Genomic DNA, 26433 nt, shown 5'->3' with positions numbered 1-26433 from the left:
TCTCTTTAAATGATACATTTTCCCAGTTTAAACATTTGATATGTCATCTATGTTCTATTCTGAATAAAATATGGAATTTTGAAACTTCCACATCATTGCATTCCGTTTTTATTTACAATTTGTACTTTGTCCCAACTTTTTTGGAATTGGGGTTTTATATATATATAAGGGTAGATCAAACTCATCAGCCATTTGGCAGTTGGTCTAGGGGAGATGTACCCCAAATTCAAAACCAGAGAGAAGCCCCAATTGGCAGTTTGGTTATTCATGGAATACCTCTCTGGCAGCTTCAGCAGCTGAACAAGTGCCGGACGTATTGGCCCTTGCCTTTCCTTCGGGTCACACTTGGGATGCCAAGAGATGGGGATTACAGCATGGGCAACTCAGTCCTTATTTCTGCCCTGGCTTTCTGCCCTGGAGAGGACATTCTAACCTCGTGCAAACGTGAGGGCACAACACGGGAGATGGCGGGTTATAAGTCCAAGTTTGGTTTGTGTAAAACATGGGCACCATGGGTCATCTCTGACAATGGGAGAGGTACTCTTACTTCACTGGTCAGCTACCGCCCATCCTAGCTGGGCAGCCCCTGGCCAATAAGGTGCTGACCCGCCATGGTCTGCCTGCCCCAGTGGGTGCCTGGGGCTAAAGGTTTCGCCTGACAAGTGGACCATAAGACACGCACCTTTGAATATATAACTTACAAGCTAATAGCTGAACACTAGTACTGTAATATGAATCTGAAATTTGACCCTGTTCACTATATTTTTGAGACCCTTTGCACACTGAGAGTTGTGCCATTTTTAAGTACCATCTAAAGGCATAAAGAGCAATACCAGTCTTGTGTTGGTAGCGATACGTACTTTTCAGATGACCGTAACTTCCTCAAATTTCAATCGATATTCAAACGGTTTGGTTTGTTATATAAAAAAAAACAAACAAACGGAAGTATGTATTTATGATATTAATGATGAATAATCATTTTATGTTAAAAAGAAATACGCATAGCTTGGCGAAAATATTTCAGTATACTACAGACTGTAAGACAGGATGCATGCTGAAATTCCTGTGCTGTGAGAAGCCTAACACTGCATACTTATGGATAACTGCGGCCTTAGGACAAATAACCATACCATTTATTTCCAATTTTTAGTGAAAATATTTTTACATGTGATAGGGCCGTAGGGGAAGCTAAAGTTAAATAAACAGCTTACTCACTTCTGAAACTTCAGAAATACTTCATCCACCTCAAAAACCTAATGCACTCACATCATAGCATAATAACAAATGCACTGCCTGAGTAAGTAATAGTATAAAACAGTGACAGCGACTCACGGTAGTTTGTGACAAAAAAACCCATTTAATTAATCACATGTGGTTATACTTCCAAGGATAAAAAGATATCTTTAAATTTACAAAAAGAACATTCAAAGCTGATTATCATGTCAAAGTCAATATATGTTAGCACAGAAGATTGAAATTTCATTTGACTAGGCTCCAATGTGCAGTTAAAATAAAACTAAACATAAACATCTACAATTAAAACAGACACACATCATCTTGTCATCAAAGTCAGTACTTTGATTTCCTGTAAATCATAATGTGAGTGCTGGGCTGTGCTTGCGTTCCCATAATGTGCCTTGATGTTTGCTGAGTAGTGTATTACAGTCACAGACACAGGATGGACTAAAAGTGACTCGCAGCCCAATTTCAGGCTTCGGTCATCAAGAGTCGACTCCAAATTCAATTCCAAAGCTTTGGAGTCAAACATCAACTTGTAATGGAGTCAAAACTTGGGAGTCGATTCCGCACAGTGAAATATAATTTTTTTAAATAACGACAACAGTGTAATATTTATGACAAAAAAAAACGTACACACAGACACACTTATTGTGTAGAATCGACTCTTGGAGATATTGATTTTAACAGGATTCAACACCAGAATTTTTGGAATCATACGCGCTCCAACGGACAGAACTGAAGCTGACCAATCAGAAGCGCACGTCTCCTTACAGGCCCGATTGTTTGCGCTGATTGGTCAAAACGGACCTCTTCGTTCACCTTGACGTAACCAGTGACGCCCGCCCTGTCCCACAATGCACCGGGGCGAGGGTCTAAGGAAAGATGGCGGAGGGAGGAGCAGCTGATCTAGATACTCAGCGAGGAGAGGTCGCAGCGCTGCTCAAAACTCAGCTCCGGAAAGGAGACACTTGGTGAGAGTTGAACAGCACGCTTCCGTAGGAGTGGTGGAACCTCTGATAGCTCGAGTCGCGCGATGACAAGCACGAGATTACCGGGAAAATGAACGGAACGGCCCGTGTTGACAGCTAGCTAACGATGCAGTTAGCTTAGCCGGCCTGAGCGCTCGTTAGCACAAATATAGACAGATAGTGTTTTTTTTCCTCATGTACTGTTTACTTCACCTACATTCACCAAACATAATTATAGTTGTTATTCATTAAAAATACGTACTGCATTTTTTAAATGGTCTGTGTAGAAAAGACGTTAGCTCTTGTTGCTAGCTAGCTAACTAGCTAACGTTAGCTACATCTGTCATGACCAGCCAGGGCGGAGACGAGAGACTGGCACCTGTCAACAAACTGTCTCACATAAACCAGGTCTTCCTGTCAGTTAGCGTTGATTTTACTGAAACTCTCTCATCTAGCTGATAATCACGTGTCGTAATTTTAATTTAAGTGAATAAGCAAGATTTCAGTTTAGCTCCAAAGTTTTCCTGCTCTGTCACACCTGACTCATCAGCTCTCAGTTGAACCGGATCTGCATGAGGTGCTACATGCACATGATGATGGTCCTGAAGGCTGTAGAATTACAGCAACAGTTCAACTCAAGGACCATATCGATCTGTCTAATATCGGTCGTTTTGATGGACGCCAAATTAAGAGCTCATATAGCACAGCACATCACAGTAGCAGAGTTCTCACTGATCATTAAAGCCTTCTCAGAAATGTGTCTCATCCGAGATGTTTTATCAGAACACACTGTGTGATCACTGTTCATCATATGATGAGCTGCTTTAGGACCAGGACTGGGTCATGTATTTAGTGAATCCACTTGCATGTATGTGTCACTGAGCAGTTAAAGTGCAATGTAGAATGACAACAGCAGCCCAGCCTGTTTGGTATTTGGTATATTAAAGTAATGTACAGTAGGTAAGCGTAAAGCCTAGACTACCTTGCTTGTTTTGATAGATATTATATTAAGAGATCATGTCACAGGCTATAGCACGGTTCTAACTCTGATCCTAAAAGCCGTCACTGGAATGAAATGTGTCGTCATGATCATGTGCAGACTTAACCATGCAAACATAACATTTTATTTTTTAAAACAGGTACTTAATAGACAGTCATTGGTTCAAACAGTGGAAGAAATATGTGGGCTTTGACAGTTGGGATAAGTACCAGATGGGGGATCAGAATGTCTACCCTGGACCAGTGGACAACTCCGGTCTCCTTAAAGGTCAGCCAGAGCTTCTGATTTCCAGGACCAGAGCTAAAACTTGGTTTTAATGTCTGTTGTATATTGAAAATGTTTAATGTCCTGCTTCATATGTTAATAATAAGACCATGTACTGTATGTTATATACTTGCATATCAATCTCATAACTCTTAGTAATGCAGCTAGGTATTTCATTAAAATGTACGCTCTTGGCCACATGATTGACCAGTGCGTGTCTCTTTATGGTTATAGACGGGGACGTTCTTGCTATTAAGGAGCACCTTATTGATGAATTGGACTACATCCTTGTGCCTACTGAGGGCTGGAATAAGTTAGTAAGCTGGTATGGGCTGACTGAGGGCCAGGAACCAATCGCCCGAAAGGTATGTCTCTTATCAGTTTGTGTATGTACGTGTGTGTGTGTGCCTCAAAGTTTATATGAAATGTACTTCATGCTTGTGCCAGTCAGTTCAAAGTTGACTGCATTGCTTTGGGTGTGTTTAATGAAGACGTTTGTTCAGAGTGAAGGCTGACAGAGTTGTGGTGTGAGAGAATTCCATCATGTTCCACAAAGTCGTTTCCATTCCTCTCGGTCATCACTTTACTTTTCTTTAGAGAGTATGAAATAAATTTGAGAAGTTGCTTCAGTGTTCCAAGATATCCAGCAGTTAATCTGTTTTTGCACTTGATTTGTGGCTCTCCTAAAATATGAAGCGTTCCATCAGCAGTCAAATCACTTGACTATTTTATTACAGTTTTTGACCTGATATAAAGTCATGTAATAATAACATATAATTAAAGTCCTGCTCAAACTTTTCTGTCTCTCTCTACCATTATTAGTGCCTCGCTTTCATTATAATAAGTGGCCGTGCTGATTATTCAAATGTACCCAGTCATGGCATCATGGCAGCTTCTGGAGTTTCTCTTTAACCCGATTGTTCCTCCCCTTTTTGCCATGTATGTCGCAGGGGTATCGAGTAGCTTGTGCGTTTCTATTTTAAGAGGGACTCCGGATGACTGAAACGCTACATGGAGCGATCTGCTAGGCACAACATGCAAGAGGTTCATTCTTTTTCCTCAGTTTCAGGGACTTCCCGTTCTGCGCAGAGGTTGATTGGGATTTAGCATTTTCCCTGGTGCTTGATGTGGCCTAAAGGCTGATTCTCGGCACCTGCCTGTGTATGTCCTTGTTTGGAAAGAGGAGCAATGCTGGTTGAGGTCAAAGAGGGACAGGGAGGGAACGAGTGTGTACTAGAGCAAGAGCAAGTATCGTAGACATGACTAGAGTCAAATAATTTTGCCCAGTTGTCGGATTCGCGCTGTTAATTTATACACTTTGGCACCTTGGTGTTGAGGATAGTAAGTGCGAATCAAGTACATGAGGCAGTTTATTCTTATAGTGTGTTGCTTCATTTGTGGAGGAGTGCTGTGAAATAAATAGTAGGGGACCCTTCAGCTGTCTCTGTGCTTGGTTGCTAAATTAAGCATCTCTCATTTGCGTGTTTCACTACCGTGCCTGCTGTTATTGAGCAATGACTTCATACATACTGCTTTTTTTCTTTGGTTGGGATTGCTTATTTGCAAAAAAAAATGTTCTACAATGGGGCGCTAATGACTAAAAATGGTATGAAACAATTGCTAATTTCACCACTGGCATCTTGGGTTTGCTGTCTCTAGGTGGTTGAGCAGGGTATGTTTGTGAAGCACTGCAAAGTGGAGGTCTACCTCACCGAGTTAAAGCTATGTGAAGACAGCAACATTGACAACGTCATCACTCGACGCTTTAGTAAAGCAGACACAATAGGTAAGTTTTTGCGATTTGGTGACTTCAAACGAATCCAAATTGATGTCATGGTCACGCTCATTCATTTTATCTCATGATTTCATTTGCATGTTACAGGTGATTTTTGAAATCAGGTGACCCTGGATTCACCTAGGTGAATTAGGGTTAGGTAATGTAGTGGAATGTTGAATTTCTTTGTTACAACTGACTCCTCTGTGGTGTAGTGGTAAAGTTGTGGACTTCAAAGCAGAAAGTCCTGAGTTCGATTCCAGTAAAAGTGGGGAGAAAAAAAAAGCATGTTGAATTGTTGTAATTCTGGGAAGAGAGGTATAAGAGGATAGAATATATAAAGGGGATGGGATGATTGAGAAATGAGGGGAAAGGTGACTAGAGAGTGGTTGTTGAAGTGTTTTTCGTTATGAACTCCCCCCAAAAATTCCTTTTCAGAATGTTGACTTGGGTAAATTTAGAATCACCGAGGTGAATCTGGATTCACCTGATTTCAGAAATCACCAGTAACACATACAAGTGAATGGGTTTTGTTCTTTCAACTCATTAATTTCACCCAAGCTAACGAGTGTCAGTTCTGCTGGCTCTCTGTTTTGCCTCGGTCACAACCGACCGTACGTGCTCTTACGGCCAGTCTACGTGCAAGAAACGCATGGAGGGCGCGCGTGTGACGTGCTGATTTTCGAGCTGCAGACCGCCCGCAGAGGTTCTTTGTCATGTCAAACAAACTCTACGGGCGCTTACATTTTTTTCAGGTTGCAAGACAAACTTACGGCCAATGCGCGTCTTTCTCCACGAACAAAAAAAAGCATAGCGATTTGGGAAACGCCAAAAATCGCACGGGCAAAAAATCGTACGTCCGGTTGCGACCTAGGCTTTACTTTCGTTCAGATAGCAATATGTGTTCCTTCTCTAACTCCAAATTGTTTTTTTTTATGCCCTAAATTGCGTGTCAGAATGAAAAGATGACGAATCAAGATTGTGAAATAAAGGCTTTCCACGTTGTAGATTAAAAGAGAAAGAAAAAATGAAACTGTAGGTTGAAATTTATTTCATAACTTGAAATGTATTTAAGTGCAGAAACGCTTACTGTTAAAGTAATACGTAGTTGTTGGAAATGTTATCAGTAATGTGAAAGAAAACTGTGACGATAGTGGGAATCTCTGTATGGTGGCCATATGCTGTGGTGTATCCTTGCTGTAGTGTTTTTCCCCCCCTCCCTTTTTGCATTGTTCTACGTTTCATCAGTCTTCCAGTGTTCACTGATGTTGAAAAGTATTCAAGGCTCACCTTTGAGTAGTTTCATCATCAGCCTGATGAACAAATTCCAGTGTATAAAATTTGTTTTAACCTTTCAACCACCTGGACTAGACACGTTTATACAGCACGCCTGAATTGAGTGATGATTAATATGAGACTTGTCCCTTGCAGACACTATCGAAAAGGAGATGCGCAAACTGTTCAGCATTCCTGATGAAAAGGAGACCAGATTGTGGAACAAATACATGAGCAACACCTTTGAGCCTTTGAACAAACCGGACAGCACCATTCAGGACGCTGGACTCTACCAGGGCCAGGTAGGACAATAATGGACAATGCAAAAGCAAGCAGCACTGCAACTTTTTCTCTAAAGTACAGTGTGATTTAGTTTTCCTTCACTGAAACCGTACTGTGCTAAAATAAACTTTGCATTGTTTGTGACACAGATTTTGATTGTGCTTTGCTTATCAATGGCTGCGTCTTAAAGTGACTAAATAAGTTTGGCACTGGAATGCTTTCAGCTGGGAATATTTCAGATGCATTATTGTTTCTCTAACAGCTAATTAGTAGGGACTGTTTTGGTAGATGTTCCACATAATCTAAGGGTGTTTTCACACCTGGTCCCCTTTAAAGGAACCAGGCTCAGTCCTCTTTAAGGGTGTATTCAGACCAGGATAGTTCGATAGTTCACTTGCTTTGGTCCGAACCGAATGTTTTTTTTATTTTTTCATTTTGGTGCGGTTCGCTTTCACACTGTACATTTTAGTAAGCGGACCAAAATCTGTCAACAAAGCCACGCGCCCTGAGGTCGTTCAGCTATTGGTCAGAGACGACACGAACAAAGCGTTAAGTTCAAAAGTAGTCACGGAGGCTTTCCGTGCTGTTATTCTTTTTAATGTCATCAAAGCTATATGTTTTTTCCAGTTTTTACTGTTTTCACAATCGTGCGATTACTATGCTGTTGTACAAGTAATTTATCGACGACTACAAAGGGCAAGGCGGCTACGGAGGATAGCGCTGATGAGCGCACATCATGTTGTGACCATTCTGGCTCTTCACGCAATAGATGAATTTCTTTTTTGCGTCGCTAATACCGCCACTTTTTGAAAGAATGTCCCTGATTTTAATGTAGGTCTGACGGAGTTTCTTCACTTTTAGCCGACATTGTTCTGGGGAGCGCGTGAACCCCTTCTCCTTCATTTTCTCACTGAATACAGCAAACACATCGGCATTTTTGTGTTCTCTCTCCAAAAGCTCAGATATGTGGATATCTGCCCGTATATCCACAAGGGTACGCGTTTCTTCCTCGGCCCACGTTTGCCCCCTACTCATTTTTTGTACTCGCCTACCACTGGTGACTGAACGACCCTTGACAACCGAAACAGTGTTTGCACTTTGCGGTGGAGTGTCAAGACTCTGTTTCCCATAATGCTCGACAAACGACGGAAGCTCCCGATGTACAAAAAAGCAAAACTGTCAGATTAGCTCCGGTCTGTTTTCACACCTCCAAAAGATCCGCACCAGGGTTCCTTTGGTCCGGACCGAGTCCGACCTTGCAGCTCGGTCCCGGTCCGCTTGTTTGGTCCGGACCAGAGTTCGGTGGTTTGTATTCAGACCAACCCAAAAGGTCCGGACCAAGGAAAATTTGGTTCGTTTGGTCCGGACCAAACAACGTAGGTGTGAATATGCCCTAAGTGGACCAAAAAGTGGACCACCAGAAAAATAACTCAGTTCTTTTTGTGTTCTCACTGTGAATTTATTACAAAGAGGACTGGGTTCTTTTTCTGGTCCAGTTAAGCTTTGATCGGGCCTTAGTCCTCTTTCTGTTCACACCAGGTCCTCTAGAGCCCTCAGACCCCCAGTGCACGGAATTCTGGGTAATTTTCTTTTGAATCAAAATGTCTGCTGCCATGCTTGCCCTGCTGTATTCTTTGATCAAAATAGTGCGGATTAAGGAAAATAAACTTATATATATATATATATATATATATATATATATATATATATATAAAATATCATCTCATTATCTCTAGCCGCTTTATCCTTCTACAGGGTCGCAGGCAAGCTGGAGCCTATCCCAGCTGACTACGGGTGAAAGGTGGGGTACACCCTGGACAAGTCGCCAGGTCATCACAGGGCTGACACATAGACACAGACAACCATTCACACTCAAATTCACACCTACGGTCAATTTAGAGTCACCAGTTAACCTAACCTGCATGTCTTTGGACTGTGGGGGAAACCGGAGCACCCGGAGGAAACCCACGCGGACACGGGGAGAACATGCAAACTCCACACAGAAAGGCCCTCGCCGGCCCCGGGGCTCGAACCCAGGACCTTCTTGCTGTGAGGCGACAGCGCTAACCACTACACCACCGTGCCGCCTATATATATATATATAATATAGTTATATTATTGTGGCCGACTCATCATCAGTCAGTAAGTTCAGAGAACTGTAAAGCGGCTGTGGTAAGTTCCAAAAGGAAGTTGAGTTTCCCTGCTACAGTCACGTGACCAACTACGGCAAACGAAGAAGGTTAAACTACAGTGAAAAAGGCGAAGTGAACCCGGTGCACTTTTTGTTCACAATGCGCAGATTAGGCGAACCGTACCGTTGATTTTTAGCGAACCGTACTGAGACCACCTCCTGAGGTGGTCTCAGTTCGGTTCGCTTTAAAGGGGTCTGGGTACGGTTGGAGTGTTCACATATGTGCAAAAAATGCTGAGTCATCGATCTGAGTTTGGTTAGATGGCTGAAAGGGACCAAGTGTGAAAACACCCTAAGATAATAGACAGATTAGACAAGTACATTTTTTACGAGCAAAGAAAAATCGCTAATTATGATGCTTTCTTTATGAAGATGTTTAACATTTATGGAAGGAGTCTCCAGTGTCAGTGCTTTGGAACAGTTAGATGGAAATCTGTAGCTTTTTGTCCAAGATGGGGGGATTTTTGTTTTTCAGTTTCTGACTGTTTAGACCTTGTGTAAATATAAATGATTAAATTATTTAATTCATTAATAAATTAATAATTCTTAATCATTGGCCAATTAGTATGTTATTAATGGATGTATAACACTTTGGGATGTACTGTTACAGGAAAGTAATCAACTTTGTGATGGTAATGCCCCTCAGCTTCACATCATACCACCCTGTTCTTGATTATTTTCCTGTAACAACATGCACAGTCTTTGTTTTTTTTCTTGCATGTATTTTGATAGGATGCCATCCAAACTAAAACTAACCCTTTGCATAAGCAAGTTAGTACTTTGGTGGTGTTTCAGACTCACTTTTGTGGACCTTTTATAACGTGTTCAAAAGTGTTTTCAGTTGTTTCTGGACTGACTGGTAAAATGACAGCTGGTTATGTAAAGGACGATGACGGTAAGCAGTAGGGAGTGTGTCCCAACTGTTCAGCTATGGTTTGCACCTCTGCGTAGCCAGTTAGTGCACTTCAAAAAGATGTCTAGATTCTGTGGCTCAGTATTTCAGGCAAGTGTGTCAAACTCATTTTACAACCCCGATTCCAAAAAAGTTGGGACAAAGTACAAATTGTAAATAAAAACGGAATGCAATGATGTGGAAGTTTCAAAATTCCATATTTTATTCAGAATAGAACATAGATGACATATCAAATGTTTAAACTGAGAAAATGTATCATTTAAAGAGAAAAATTAGGTGATTTTTAAATTTCATGACAACACATCTCAAAAAAGTTGGGACAAGGCCATGTTTACCACTGTGAGACATCCCCTTTTCTCTTTACAACAGTCTGTAAACGTCTGGGGACTGAGGAGACAAGTTGCTCAAGTTTAGGGATAGGAATGTTAACCCATTCTTGTCTAATGTAGGATTCTAGTTGCTCAACTGTCTTAGGTCTTTTTTGTCGTATCTTCCGTTTTATGATGCGCCAAATGTTTTCTATGGGTGAAAGATCTGGACTGCAGGCTGGCCAGTTCAGTACCCGGACCCTTCTTCTACGCAGCCATGATGCTGTAATTGATGCAGTATGTGGTTTGGCATTGTCATGTTGGAAAATGCAAGGTCTTCCCTGAAAGAGACGTCGTCTGGATGGGAGCATATGTTGCTCTAGAACCTGGATATACCTTTCAGCATTGATGGTGTCTTTCCAGATGTGTAAGCTGCCCATGCCACACGCACTAATGCAACCCCATACCATCAGAGATGCAGGCTTCTGAACTGAGCGCTGATAACAACTTGGGTCGTCCTTTTCCTCTTTAGTCCGAATGACACGGCGTCCCTGATTTCCATAAAGAACTTCAAATTTTGATTCGTCTGACCACAGAACAGTTTTCCACTTTGCCACAGTCCATTTTAAATGTACCTTGGCCCAGAGAAGACGTCTGCGCTTCTGGATCATGTTTAGATACGGCTTCTTCTTTGAACTATAGAGTTGTAGCTGGCAACGGCGGATGGCACAGTGAATTGTGTTCACAGATAATGTTCTCTGGAAATATTCCTGAACCCATTTTGTGATTTCCAATACAGAAGCATGCCTGTATGTGATGCAGTGCCGTCTAAGGGCCCGAAGATCATGGCCACCCAGTATGGTTTTCCGGCCTTGACCCTTACGCACAGAGATTCTTCCAGATTCTCTGAATCTTTTGATGATATTATGCACTGTAGATGATGATATGTTCAAACTCTTTGCAATTTTACACTGTCGAGCTCCTTTCTGATATTGCTCCACTATTTGTCGGTGCAGAATTAGGGGGATTGGTGATCCTCTTCCCATCTTTACTTCTGAGAGCCGCTGCCCCTCCAAGATGCTCTTTTTATACCCAGTCATGTTAATGACCTATTGCCAATTGACCTAATGAGTTGCAGTTTGGTCCTCCAGCTGTTCCTTTTTTGTACCTTTAACTTTTCCAGCCTCTTATTGCCCCTGACCCAACTTTTTTGAGATGTATTGCTGTCATGAAATTTCAAATGAGCCAGTATTTGGCATGAAATTTCAAAATGTCTCACTTTCGACATTTGATATGTTGTCTATGTTCTATTGTGAATACAATATCAGTTTTTGAGATTTGTAAATTATTGCATTGTTTTTATTTACAATTTTTACTTTGTCCCAACTTTTTTGGAATCGGGGTTGTAGGTAATCGGTCACATTTTACATATTCAAATGGATTGGATTGTTTTTGTTTTGTTGTTTTGTTTTTTGTTTGTTTGTTGTTACTCTGGAAAGCATCCTTGGGTTGGTGAAAAGTGTGATTTTTATAAAATTGTTGATTTAAAAAAAAAAATCAGTTGAGTGACCAGTAACATCTCATAAATGTGTTCATTTATCTGAAAGTTGCATTCTGAATACACACAGGTTGAACAAATCACCATAAATCACCTACAAAACACATGAACTCGCTGCAGTTATAGTTTGCCTCCAATTATAGTCATCTCTGCCAACTTTGTTGGAGGTTATGCTTTCAGCTCCGTTTGTTTGACTTGTCCCAACGTAACTCAAAGTAGTGAACTGATTTTTGATGAAAGGTGAGCCATGGACCAAGGAACAATCGCCTAGATTTTGATGCAAATCCAGGTATTTGTGAATGCAGGATTTTTTATTTATTTTTTGGTCTCTTCTCAAAAAGTAGTGAACGGATTTTGATGAAATTTGGTGTACAGCTTTAGTATTATCCTAGGTTGAAGTGATTTTTGAAGCAGTCCCACTCCCGCAAAGAATTATGATTTTCAGTCCCGCTCCCGCCCGCGCCTGCCATATTTTGTCCCGCTCCCGCCCGCAAATCCCGCATGATGCAGACGTTCGCGTTATTTCTCATGAAAGTTCTTGTCATTGGCTTGGGGAATTAAACATGCTGAGCTTAGCTGAGCTCTCCACTGACCGATCCTTCATTTATTGTAAGTTTATTGTTTAGACTCTGACATTCTGCTGACACATTCCAAGTTGAGCGCTGCATGCGCTCATGATTGACAGCTCTCGCTTTGATTGACAGCTCTCGCTTTGCGCACTCGCGCTCCCACTTCCGAGTCTGTGGCGTTATGATTCCAACCGCGATTTCATTCTCCTCTCATATGAAGTGCTGCGCAACCACAACCAGCTCCTCAGATTATACACTATTTCTCGCTTTAAATTGAACAATCTGTGCGATACACAGTCCTTTTTAATACTAGTTAATACTTTTTTTTAAAATACTTTTTAATACTTAGGACTAATACTCTTGACTTTTTAACGGTAATTGTACCTCTTTTTAAAGCAGCACTTACTTCTGAAGCACTGTGAACTTCACTAGAGGAGCTCTGCTCTTCTGCCATGATCGGAGATCTCAAACACGGAAGAGCGGAAAGGAATCGGAAACGTACGTGAGATTAGACCACATCCGCAAATTTAGGCATCTTAAAATGTTTTTATTAATGCCAAATAAAATATCCAGCACAAATTATATACGATAGACATAAATTAATAATTTATAAATTTTATTTTAAACACGTTTTTAGTTAGCGGGACTGCAGGTTATCACCTCTCCCGTCCGCGCCCGCATTGTGCACTCCCCCTCCCACCTGCGCCCGCAATGAGCTTTCAAAATTTGTCCCGCGCCGCACTGCTTTGCGTCGGGTCCTGCGGGACTCCCGCGGGAGTGCAGGGCTCTATTTTGAATTTCATTGATGTGTAGCTTGGCGGTGGTTATATCAGTGTCTTGCATAAGTATTTGAGATTTTTGTAGTGTTACACCCAGGAATTGAAAGACTTCATTGAGATTGTATATTTAAATGGCTCTATCAGATATTATATGTAAAATGTATTAGCATGCTAATGAGGAATTACATGATATCAGCACATTTTGTCAATAGCTGGTTTTGCCCCCTGGTGTAATATAACAGAAATTAGTTCTTTATTTGATTCAGTTCCATTTCTGGCCACAAGATAATTTTGGAACAGTTTTTAAATTATTTGATGGACTTTATTAGAACATTTACCACGCTGGTATGTTACAGGGTTATGCCTGATATTTGAGATTTCCCCTGAATTAATGGGAAATGCAAGCAGCAGATATTGAAGCTAATTTCAAAACCATACTTCAGCTGACTCTGTGTGACTGAATTGACCTTTCTTTGCAGGTTCTTGTTATCGAGCAGAAGAACGAGGATGGAACTTGGCCTCGAGGTTCCTCTATGCCGAAGTAAATGATTTGCATATTATTCTCCACTGCTTTTTACCATCACAGGTCAACAGTAGAAGTGTCTTAATGTGTTTGTCTCGCATTCGTGTTGTGTGTGGGTGTTTGTTTAGTGGCGGTGAAGTCCCAATCATACTACTATACCATGAACTCCCAGTACTAATTCCTAGTCATGTTTTATAATTAGAAGAAGCTTGAAAACCCTCTTAGAGTCCTGTGATCACTTCGAGCTACTTTAGTTACCCTGCGCCTCATTCTTTCATCTCTTTCTTACTGTTTGTCATGTTGTGCTTAACTGCTACACTCCTGTTTATACTTTGCTTGAGTTGCTTCCATAACCCATTTCATTATTTCCAAAAAAAAAAAAGTCAACGTTTTCTTCAGATTTTAAGGCTGTAATGGCTTTGCTTTAATTTCTTCTAACTCATGATATTCTTTATCTTTTGAAGGTCATCTGGTGCTTCCAATCTCTCTGCTTTACCAAAGATCTCCCCTTCATCTCTCACAAACAATCATAACAGCAGCTTCAGCAGCAGGAAGTAAGCGCCAAATTGGGCGTGGTTCAGTGGGAGGGGTTTATGGGAGGGCGGGTCAAATAGTTGACAACATACCCAAAGGCAGCATGGGTTTGTGTGTTTGTGCACTTCAGAGCCAGCCAAGTACGCCAAATAGCCTCCTTTCCCTCGTCCTCCGCCGTTCAGCAGCGACAGATGGCAAAATTCCAATCCAGTCTTTATCGCAAGTGTTGTCTTCAGCCTTAACCATTTTGCTGGCTGAGTGCACAGGGGAAAGGAGGGTGGGAACAGTTTGGAGTATTGGGACGGAGCTTCTGCGTGTTCTTTTGGCCAGTTTGGAGTGACTGTGTGTGTACTGGTTTTCTCTGCAGTGTATCACTGCTTAATGCATTGGAAGTTAAGTGGAGGTTATTCTCACTGCCTTACTGTTGCACACTAGGGATACTCATAGTGACGCTGGATTTAAGGGTTCTCAAGATCAGTCTGGCTTTCTTCTGGAGACAAATCCATGAGAAAATGGGGATCTGTGTTCTCTGGTTGGGAACACTGGTGGGTAACCAGATCATAAGATGGGTTGATTGCTCTTTTTAATTGGAGAGGGGAATTCACAAATGGGTAGGTAGTCTCCATAAAGGATAAAAGTAAGGTATTTGTTGACATTTGTCAGGGTATAAATCTCATCTCATTCTCATCTCATTATCTCTAGCCGCTTTATCCTTCTACAGGGTCGCAGGCAAGCTGGAGCCTATCCCAGCTGACTACGGGCGAAAGGCGGGGTACACCCTGGACAAGTCGCCAGGTCATCACAGGGCTGACACATAGACACAGACAACCATTCACACTCACATTCACACCTACGGTCAATTTAGAGTCACCAGTTAACCTAACCTGCATGTCTTTGGACTGTGGGGGAAACCGGAGCACCCGGAGGAAACCCACGTGGACACGGGGAGAACATGCAAACTCCACACAGAAAGGCCCTCGCCGGCCCCGGGGCTCGAACCTGGACCTTCTTGCTGTGAGGCGACAGCGCTAACCACTACACCACCGTGCCGCCCAGGGTATAAATATGTAACATAATATAAGGTAGTATAAGGCTGCTTTCAGACTAGTTCCTCCCCCTTTCAAGCACAGACTCCTATTTTACAAGTCTATGGCCAAGTTTACATTAGACCGTATCTGTCTCGTTTTCTTCGCGGATGCACTGTCCGTTCACATTAAAACGCCGGGAAACGGGAATCCACCAGGGCCCACGTATTCAACCCAGTTCGTATCTGATCTGGTGCTGTGTAAACATTGAGATACGAGGATACGCTGTGCTGAGCTTTAGCTGACGTCGTCATTGGACAACGTCACTGTGACATCCACCTTCCTGATTCGCTGGCGTTGGTCATGTGACGCGACTGCTGAAAAACGGCACGGACTTCCGCCTTGTATCACCTTTCATTAAAGAGTATAAAAGTATGAAAATACTGCAAATACTGATGCAAATACTGCCCATTGTGTAGTTATGATTGTCTTTAGGCTTGCCATCCTTCCACTTGCAAGTGGTAAGTGACTTGCACATGCCCGATATGCACTGGGATCTCACACACAGCGGCTCAGTCCCGAATCACTGCTCGTGCGCTTCACTCGCGCGCTCTGTGAGCTGCAGGGCCGGGGAGTGCGCACCCTCCAGAGGGCACTCGCTGTTCAGGGCGGAGTGATTTGGAGCGCAGGATGCCTGCGGAGCCGAGCCGCTGAGGAGAAATTTACACATTACATTTCAACGTACGTGCCGTCTAATTAGTCATGTGATTAGCGTATCCGTGTATTGGCGTTGCTGTGTGCACGCGGATCGTGTATTGGCGTTGCTGTGTGCACGCTAATCGTTTTTAAAAACGTTAATCTGATGATCCGCTGATACGGTCTAATGTAAACCCCACCTGTGTTGAGCTACAAGATAGGGGGAACACTTATTTTAAAAAGTGCTGTCATTGACTGTTCATACATTGTAATAAAAGTACTGGTTGGTGTTGAGTGTTTTTTTTTTTTTTTTTTTAAATTAACAGACCAATCAGGTTGCAGCTCAGGGATGCAAGTAAGGAAAAACGCGACTGCCAGTAACATTAAAAAAAAGGCTAAATATTTAGGTAATCTGGGCGGCACGGTGGTGTAGTGGTTAGCGCTGTCGCCTCGCAGCAAGAAGGTCCGGGTTCGAGCCCTGTGGCCGGCGAGGGCCTTTCTGTGCGGAGTTTGCATGTTCTCCCCGTGTCCGCGTGGGTTTCCTCCGGGTGCTCCGGTTTCCCCCACAGTCCAAAGACATGCAGGTTAGGTTAACTGGTGACTCTAAATTGACCGTAGCTGTGAATGTGAGTGTGAATGGTTGTCTGTGTCTGTGTGTCAGCCCTGTGATGACCTGGCGACTTGTCCAGGGTGTACCCCGCCTTTCGCCCGTAGTCAGCTGGGATAGGCTCCAGCTCGCCTGCGACCCTGTAGAACAGGATAAAGCAGCTAGAGATAATGAGATGAGATTTAGGTAATCTTTACTGCAAATCTTTAGGAAATCTTTGCTGTTCTTTGTTCGCACTAGCAAGAAACAGCAAACTTGTAGTTTGTCTTGCGTGGCTGTGTCGGCGCGTGCTGTCCAGTGGTGTTTTAGTTCTGAGGAGTAACAGTAGTCGGTATGTATAGCTCCTACATGTAAGGCTTCATACTAGCTTTGTTGGCAGATTAGTGAAGCAAGCTAACTGTACTAGTTTCATACACTCTCCAAAGACAGCAGCTATCTCTGCTACTTCCTTTCAAACCTTTTCCCCCGTAACGTCTCCATGTTGCTCTATTACCATATCGCTTGCCGCTGTTGGTGAAATCTTGGCTCCAATAGTGACAAGTGTACAGAGAATCTTATTGTTATGCTGCTTATTGCGTGAGGTGTGTGGGGGCGGCGTTTTATTTTATTTATTTATTTATTTATTTTAAGATTAGTCTAATTTAAAAGATGCGCTGGACCCACGTTGTTTCTTTTTCTGAGAAAAGATGATGGAACTGTAAATGCTCGTCTCAAGTACTAACTTTTTAATTTTATGTATTTTGATTTGGAGGCTGTAGAGTACCTTCAGAATATTTTAAGGTGCATAATTGGAGCTTAAGGACCACTTTTGTATCTCTGAGGATTAATTTACATTGTTGTGCTTTGGGGAATAGAACCTGTATAACCCTTTTGGACAGCCTTGTGAAAACTCATTTTGTGTAGTTGAGAGATGATTTAATTTTATGGGATGTATATCGTGAGGCCTTTACTCATTTAACCTTAGATGACCGAATGAAGTGCTGACATAAAAATGTGTGAGAATCAGCACATTGGTGAAATGAGGATTTTATATGATCAGCACACACACTGTCCCTCTGAGCTGCGCTTAAGAGAGCACAGGTTTAGATTTAGCTTGTAGTGTTCACTAGTTTGTGTGTGTTGTGTCACTCTTTTACTCTGCTGCATGCTGATACAAAAACCTCAGGACGAGAGAACATCCATATCCACATCTAAAAACAGTTGGTTTCACCATTTCACCGTTTTTGCATGCGTTTGAGACGGCCACCTTACATCTTACCACTCTTGAGTTGCTGTGGGTTTTTTTTATGACTACTTTGTAAAAAATCTTCTGTTTCTTGCAGTTCCTGTTAGTTGACTGTTTTAAATTCACAAATGTTCATTACAGTGATAGTCTCGTGTTGTGCTATGCTGCATTAACAGCTTGTGCATTGAGGAAATTGTGTGTGGTTAGGAGGGCTGGTGCAGAAAATTGGGTTTCGGTGTAAATAATGCAGTGCAAGATGAAGTGTTCAGATTTTTTTTTTAATGAAGTATGTGGTAAGCACCCAGAGGAGCACACATTACCTTGGTGCGCCAAAAATAAATTTGTATGTTAAGATAATGGTAGGGGCGGCACGGTGGTGTAGTGGTTAGCGCTGTCGCCTCACAGCAAGAAGGTCCTGGGTTCGAGCCCCGGGGCCGGCGAGGGCCTTTCTGTGCGGAGTTTGCATGTTCTTCCCGTGTCCGCGTGGGTTTCCTCCGGGTGCTCCGGTTTCCCCCACAGTCCAAAGACATGCAGGTTAGGTTAACTGGTGACTCTAAATTGACCGTAGGTGTGAATGTGAGTGTGAATGGTTGTCTGTGTCTATGTGTCAGCCCTGTGATGACCTGGCGACTTGTCCAGGGTGTACCCCGCCTTTCGCCCGTAGTCAGCTGGGATAGGCTCCAGCTTGCCTGCGACCCTGTAGAAGGATAAAGCGGCTAGAGATAATGTGATGTGATGTGAAGATAATGGTACTGCATTGTACTTGGTGTACTACCAGTTATAGACTGGCATTCATTGATATTTCACCAACCTGTACTGGAACTTGGGTGACTGTCTTTTTAAATGAAGATTGAAGACTCACTTTTTCTAAACACTTACATTAAGATACAATTGACCAATTGTTTGGCTCCTTGCTCATGGAGCCACCAGTGTCAGTTTGGTGGCGCTGAGATTTGAACTCATGACCTTCTGATCAGTAGCCCAAATTTTTAACCACTGAGCCACCACTTGGTGCTGTGGGGAGTTGTCAGCTGGTCAGGGTAGTGGGGGAAGAAACAAAACAAAACAAAAAACCCAGTAGTGAGGCAGACGGCGAAGAAAGGAGCTAAATCTGCATTATTGGTCTGAAACTGTTTGAAATCACTTCTATACTCAACTGCATATTGTATAAGAGTACACTGCGAAGTCCCTCCCCCTTTTTGTTTTCATAGAACTTACTCACTTTCATATCACTTTATTTAAAGTGTAGAGGGGTGTACAGGACTATCTATCCATCCATCCAAACCCGCCTACCACCTGAACAATACTGACAATCTTAGTGACCGTGATTGGATAAAGCAGTTAGTAAATATGGATGGATGAATGAATGGATGGATAAACTCTAATTTATACTGGCACTGTGCCACACTGAAATATGCTCCTTATCATAAGCAACGTGGTCTTTCTTTGTCTCGCATGCTTCATATCCGATTGCCCATATGCCATGAGAGTAAAATAAATAAAGTAAGTCCTGTTTCACCTAATGGTTTGAAATGGTGTAATATGATACTTAAAGAAGCGTTGAAGTTGGAAATGTAATTTGTAGTCTGCATACGGCTTTTAACTGACATGTTCTTTGCTGGCGGCACGGTGGTGTAGTGGTTAGCGCTGTCGCCTCACAGCAAGAAGGTCCAGGTTCGAGCCCCGTCGCTGGCGAGGGCCTTTCTGTGTGGAGTTTGCGTGTTGTCCGCGTGGGTTTCCTCCAGGTGCTCCGATTTCCCCCACAGTCCAAAGACATGCAGGTTAGGTTAACTGGTGACTCTAAATTGACCGTAGGTGTGAGTGTGAATGGTTGTCTGTGTCTATGTGTCAGCCCTGCGATGACCTGGCGACTTGTCCAGGGTGTACCCCGCCTTTCACCCATAGTCAGCTGGGATAGGCTCCAGCTTGCCTGCGACCCTGTAGAACAGGATAAAGCGGCTACAGATAATGAGATGATATGTTTTTTGCTGTTACATTTAGCTGAACTAATAAAAAAAAAAAAAGCGAAAACTACAGATGTGCTAAATCAGTGTTTGCTTTAAATATAAAAAGAATTCATATTCGACTTGTGAATTAAGTCATGCATTCTCTAGCCCCTAGCAAGTACTAAATCGCTAAATAATAATAAAAAAAAAACACACTAGGCTTCTACATTTAGTCTCATATTGGCTGGTTTATATTCTAGTTTTAGATTGAAGTTATTCTGGGACGCAGTTCAAAGTTTTTGCAAGTGTAAATCGCTACAGAGCACTTCCGTAAATGGCTTTTCTTAAATCCCATGTTTTTATCAAACAGGGGTGCTTTTGCTGTCATCTATAATTGGATACCACACTTACTGTCTTTCTCTCTTTCTTTCTCTAAGCGAATTTGCTTGGATATAATAGATGTCTAAATATCTGCCTGTGTCAGGCTTGGATCGTGTGCCCCAGATCTAGTGACAACACCAAGACACATGTTACGGAGCAGAAAGTAGTGCAGTAGTAAATGTATTGTGCGTTACATATCAGTAAATCAGCTCAAAGCTTTAGGCTGTTTTCACTCTATGCGTTTCTCATTTAATTAGAGGGCTCATTTTTCCAGAAATTATACCAATATTGCATTTATACACAGCTCATTGGCAATAATAATAGTGAAATATATGCAATACGGATGCTAAACAAGGTCGAGAATGAATAATGTGAATAATTTATTTCTGATCTTATGGGCCGATTACAGATTGTTTACATGACCATATTAGTGTATGAATATCTCATCTCATTATCTGTAGCCGCTTTATCCTTCTACAGGGTCGCAGGCAAGCTGGAGCCTATCCCAGCTGACTACGGGCGAAAGGCGGGGTACACCCTGGACAAGTCACCAGGTCATCACAGGGCTGACACATAGACACAGACAACCATTCACACTCACATTCACACCTACGGTCAATTTAGAGTCACCAGTTAACCTAACCTGCATGTCTTTGGACTGTGGGGGAAACCGGAGCACCCGGAGGAAACCCACGCGGACACGGGGAGAACATGCAAACTCCGCACAGAAAGGCCCTCGCCGGCCACGGGGCTCGAACCCGGACCTTCTTGCTGTGAGGCGACAGCGCTAACCACTGCACCACCGTGCCACCCGTGTATGAATATAAAAACAATAAAGCTTACAAAGTAATAATGCTGTATTCTCAAAACGGAGGGATTGCTGGTAGACTGAAAGTTGAGTGTTGTCTAGCTTCAGCTGTTGTACCCTTAATCAAGGCCCTTAAACTTTAAATACTTGGCTCAATTGTGAAATCGCTTTGGATGAAAGTATCCACCAAATATCTAAATGATTAAAAGAATATTGGGGGGGGAGCCATACAGTTGGAGAGGGGTATATTGCTTTTCATTTCTGTGAAAATGCAGTAAAACATTGCAATTTGATCTTGTTAACTTTGAATAGGTTTTGTTCTTCACCCTCTGCCTTCCCACCTGACCCAAAAAAAAAGCATAATACTGTAATAACTCTGATTCAGAACATTGACAGCCTTAGTGTCTGAAATCGCTCCTCTACTCACCTGAAGTCGGCCGATCCGGTATCTGTCCTGACCAGTAAATTTCAACCTGAAAGAAATTGCTATGCATTTTGGTACTTTCGTGCGACCCAAGTGTGCATCAGTTGCACACCGTAAATTCGGTGCACCAACCAGGGAACGTGATTTGTCCATTGAGAATTCGGACAACCTGAAAATGGCTGCGTCCCAAATAGTGCACTATACGGTGAACGAGGATTGAATTAAGACACGGCATGTGTCTCCTCTGCTGTGTATCCTTCTCAGCACTGCCTCAGTATGCAACATCTTGTGTAGCAAATCCGTTTGAAATGCATGTTAAATATTCAGCACAGCCTCCTGTTTATATTCGTGTTTGCACAACCCTTTTGCCCGAAGCATGCGTGGAGTGTGTATGGAGGGAAATGGCAAGTGTTAATTGATTTGGATTCTCCTTCATGTCCTTGTAGCAGTGACTGTGTAGGCGGAATATTACGGCCTGTAATTGTACAATAGAAATGATTTATGTGTTGAATTGCAGATGATGTTAGTTTTAGATGGCACCATTTGTGCTAAAGTAGCATCTTGTAGATAATTAACCATGCATTTAGTGGTGATGCGGAAACGTATGTAACGGTTCTTTTTGTCGTCTTGCCCCTAGTTTTTTTTTCTTCCCCCCCTTCTGCATTTTTGTTCTTTATGGATGCTCTGTCCCCCCCCCCCCCCCCAAAATTGACTGACTCTCTCCATCTTTGTATGTATTTGTGTGCTTTTTAAACTCTGCATACACTGCAGTCTTTATGACCTTCACACCGTGTTTTCTGTGCACTTTCCAATACAGTGTTTAGGCTAGTGTGCTCAATTACAGGCTTCTCTTTTCCATATATTGAATTGTAGTGCTCTACAGAAATGCTTAGTCACACAACAAGAGTGCCGTACAAGTCTCATCCGGAGTGCTTAGCACCTGGATTGCTTAGCATACCGCAACCTCGACTAGTGCTCTCTCTCTCTCTCTCTCTCTCTCTCTCTCTCTCTCTCTCTCTCTTTCTCTCCTCCCCCCCCCCCCAAAAAAAAAGCTGATCATCCTGCCGGCGACTGAAGCTGCCTTACTAGCTTTCTGCTGCTGCTGTTCTATAAATATCTCTCTCTCTCTCTCTCCCCCCCCCACCATCTCTCTTCCTCCCCCTTCCCCTCTCTTTCTCCATCTCTCCTGTTTGGAGCGGGAGGAACAGGACAAGCTCAGATGACACTCCTGGCCTGCAGTGCTCCCCTGCTTCAGCAGTAGCTGGGAGCTACTCTCTCCTTCCTCTCCCCCCTCTCTCTCTCTCTCTTTCTCTGTCTGTCTCTCTCTGTCTCTCTGCATGTTTGTGGGGGCATGGCGGCCGAGGGGAGATGCTCCTGTGCTGCTGGTGGTGCCTGAGGCCGGAGAGGCTCGAGAGAGTGCTGAGCGGCGACACCACACAGCAAGATCAATGGGACCGAGGCGTGCACTGCACCCAGAGGTCTGCTGCAAAGCCATGTGCTTTCACTGGGGCCTTGTCGGGGAGGACGTGCGAGAGACTTGGAGCGCTGATCGTAGACACTGAGCATGCCAGATTTGATGTTTTGAGCTTACGTTTGCTTGTGCTGGAGTGCAGTTTGGACTGTAGGACGTTTAGGCATTTAGCAGGATAAGCGTTCGAAGTAATAGGATTTGGTTTTGTTTACGGGTACAGGAAACTCAAGTCAGCGGTTTATTTATGATGTGATGCAGCTTCTTTTTGGAACGTGCACTCGGATTCTTGCTTCCTCTAATTAAATATATATATTTTTTTCTTGTATTTCCCCCATCTGTCTCTCTGTCTGTCTCGGCACTTCTTCTTTCACTGCAGTGTGAAAAACTCTAGCTACAGCCTTTCATCCTACCCTCCCTATACCAGCTACGAGTACTCGGACCAGAGCAGGCACAGTGAGAAAGCAGGCCTGTGTGGCCTCTCCAACCTGGGAAATACCTGCTTCATGAACTCGGCTACACAGGTAGGACATGGATTCAGCTCCTTACCTCATCTCATGTACTGCCTTCTCAGTACCAGACTTTATTTTTCATTGTCACTGTTTTGATCCCATCAAGAGTGCATGCTTAGCTTTTAATATGGTTCTTTTACCAGGGAAGATGCATGTGATGGATCTATAATTAGCTTTTAGAGTAATATTTAAAAGTACATCTGCATCAGTGGTCAGTAAGGTCCAGTTATGTAGCTGAAGTTACATTACATTCACATTTCCGTTTGAAAGATGCACACTAAAGGTGTAAAATATGCACTCTTGACGGTACCACCCTAGTGACAACATGTGTATTACACTTTTCCTTACCACTGTAAGGAGGTGCACTGGAATTCGTGAGTGTGTTTACATGTACAAAATAATTTTATAATTAAGCAATCTATTGATCAGTTTATATGAAATGAATTTGTTAATTGGGGAAATCAAATCAATTAGTAGCAGTCTGGAGGTTTAGTTGTCTCACGTCTGTCTGTGCACATGCACAGATGTAGAAAGATGAAATGGAGCATATTTAATAGTACACATGCACTGAATTTTCCTCGAGCTAAAATCTAGATGTCCGATATCTAAACTCTAGAAGAATATTGTTTATGGAAACACTCTGATAATCTGCTAGATCAAGATCTGAGAATTACAGTAAGTAACTTTAAAAACGCACATTGATAAAACTTGCTGAATTCGTGCTGAGTTTATCTCAAGAAGAAAAGAAATATATCACAATGGAAAAATAACTTCGTTCCGCCCGAATAAGTTCCAAATCTGTGCTCAAATCAGAATTTAAGGGAGTTGTACTCAATAATGTACAATATGACTCGGGTAGTCAATGACATGGACAGGCTTTAATTTTCAAACAAATTTTGCATACACTGTACACACACAATCTTGCCTATAAATACCCGGGGGGAATGATGGGAAAATTGTCATTATTGAAGATGCCACGCCTAAGCCAAAATCAACGTGAACAGGCCATCGGGATGTTGTGTGCCGGAAGTACACAGACAGAGGTCGCCCGGCACTTCGGTGTTCATCATTTGACCATTTCCCGTTTGAGTCAGCGTTACAGACAGACAGGGAGCACCAGGGATCGTCCACGCCCTGGTCAGCCTCGAGTCACGACGCCAGTTCAGGATCAGCACATCAGGCTAGCTCACCTCCGTGACAGATTCCTGACACCCTCAGTCACTGCTGCTGAGACCCCTGGACGACACAGACCCAGAATCTCCAGCATGACGGTCCGAACATGGACCAACTGTCACTTTGAATTTTTTTATTGTGAATTAATTCTTGAGTTTGACAATAAATGTCCTTTATCGATGTTTCAAGATGTGTGTGCATTACATACAATATCATAAATTTCAAATATATGCATGGATCTAAAGTGATATCGTGTTGAATTCCATTGTGCGTTTTTAAAGTTACTTAGTATAGATAATGATTACATTATTAATGTGCAATTATTTATTAATTGTGATATTTATAAATTTAATCGAGTCATTTTGTGTGTCTTCTAAAGAAGCCAGTGAATGTAAAGTCTAATCAGAAACATCAGTTGAGTATTAGAAGATGGACTGCAGGTTTTAAAGAATACTGAAGGACCTAGAGATGCTGTAATGTTTCATCAGCAAGTAGGAATTTATGGTTTCAGCAAAAAGTGCCGCTGCAGGAACCTGCAGGATGAACACTAATGCTTTGTAGTGCTGAGTGCTATGATGACACTTGTAACAGACAGTGTATTTGAGCAAGCTGGAAGTGTGTGTACTTTGTACCTTCTGACGTTTTGCGACTGAGTTTTTACTTCACGCTTCCATTCTGGACCTTTCTCACTCTACCTTGTGTTTGTGTCCTGCAGTGTTTGAGTAATATTCCTCCACTCACGGAGTACTTCTTGAAGGACAAATATCAGGATGAGTTGAACGAGGACAACCCTTTAGGAATGAAAGGAGAGATCGCAAAGGCTTACGCTGAGCTCACCAAACAGCTCTGGTCTGGCAAATACAGCTACGTCACTCCTAGGCCTTTCAAGGTAAATGGCAAATATTTGAGAACTGAACAAAGAAAGGATAATGTTTTTAGATTATCATTTGTTCTCTTTATATATTGTGGTAACTGCATAGAAATTTACTGTGGTACCTTAGTATTAGGGCTTTTTTGTGCAAAAGATACAGTAGAGCATGCGACACTGTTTTGTCACCAAGTTCCCTCGCAAGTTATTTAAATATATGGTTACAATTGTATGAAGAGACTAAAATTTAATATGCTTATTATCACTCCCATGACATCCTAATCTTACATTTATGAGAATGTATGTACATCCGAATCTTGCATGTATGAGACCTTGTCAGAATGTTATACTAAACAAAATTACAACCCCGATTCCAAAAAAGTTGGGACAAAGTACAAATTGTAAATAAAAACAGAATGCAATGACGTGGAAGTTTCAAAATTCCATATTTTATTCAGAATAGAACATAGATGACATATCAAATGTTTAAACTGAGAAAATGGATCATTTAAAGAGAAAAATTAGGTGATTTTTAAATTTCATGACAACACATCTCAAAAAAGTTGGGACAAGGCCATGTTTCCCACTGTGAGACATCCCCTTTTCTCTTTACAACAGTCTGTAAACGTCTGGGGACTGAGGAGACAAGTTGCTCAAGTTTAGGGATAGGAATGTTAACCCATTCTTGTCTAATGTAGGATTCTAGTTGCTCAACTGTCTTAGGTCTTTTTTGTCGTATCTTCCGTTTTGTGATGCGCCAAATGTTTTCTATGGGTGAAAGATCTGGACTGCAGGCTGGCCAGTTCAGTACCCGGACCCTTCTTCTACGCAGCCATGATGCTGTAATTGATGCAGTATGTGGTTTGGCATTGTCATGCTGGAAAATGCAAGGTCTTCCCTGAAAGAGACGTCGTCTGGATGGGAGCATATGTTGCTTTAGAACCTGGATATACCTTTCAGCATTGATGGTGTCTTTCCAGATGTGTAAGCTGCCCATGCCACACGCACTAATGCAACCCCATACCATCAGAGATGCAGGCTTCTGAACTGAGCGCTGATAACAACTTGGGTCGTCCTTCTCCTCTTTAGTCCGAATGACACGGCGTCCCTGATTTCCATAAAG

At 42.4% G+C, this 26433-nt stretch overlaps 1 protein-coding gene across 6 annotated transcripts in view; it reads left to right on the top strand.

Annotated features, from left to right (window-relative positions):
* The first annotated feature begins 2108 nt into the window (after positions 1–2108).
* The window catches only part of LOC132869724 (ubiquitin carboxyl-terminal hydrolase 15-like), a 43062-nt gene continuing 18737 nt past the window's right edge, over positions 2109–26433 (top strand). For 4 of the 6 annotated variants that reach the window (XM_060903080.1, XM_060903079.1, XM_060903081.1 and 1 more), the window contains exons 1-8: positions 2109–2210; positions 3347–3474; positions 3706–3836; positions 5131–5257; positions 6677–6822; positions 13600–13661; positions 23137–23281; positions 25158–25331. In XM_060903080.1, the coding sequence (XP_060759063.1) occupies positions 2122–2210; positions 3347–3474; positions 3706–3836; positions 5131–5257; positions 6677–6822; positions 13600–13661; positions 23137–23281; positions 25158–25331 (1002 nt within the window). In that variant the 5' untranslated portion in view covers positions 2109–2121. Of the gene's footprint in view, positions 2211–3346; positions 3475–3705; positions 3837–5130; positions 5258–6676; positions 6823–12737; positions 13172–13599; positions 13662–14107; positions 14198–23136; positions 23282–25157; positions 25332–26433 lie in introns of those variants that run through there. The other 2 variants (XM_060903084.1, XM_060903083.1) reach the window with 2 other exon arrangements.

Source organism: Neoarius graeffei, chromosome 21, assembly GCF_027579695.1.
Source record: "Neoarius graeffei isolate fNeoGra1 chromosome 21, fNeoGra1.pri, whole genome shotgun sequence".
Taxonomy (NCBI): Eukaryota; Metazoa; Chordata; class Actinopteri; order Siluriformes; family Ariidae; genus Neoarius; species Neoarius graeffei.
The sequence above is the reverse complement of the archived record's forward strand: the minus strand, read 5'-3'. Positions and strand labels throughout refer to the sequence as shown.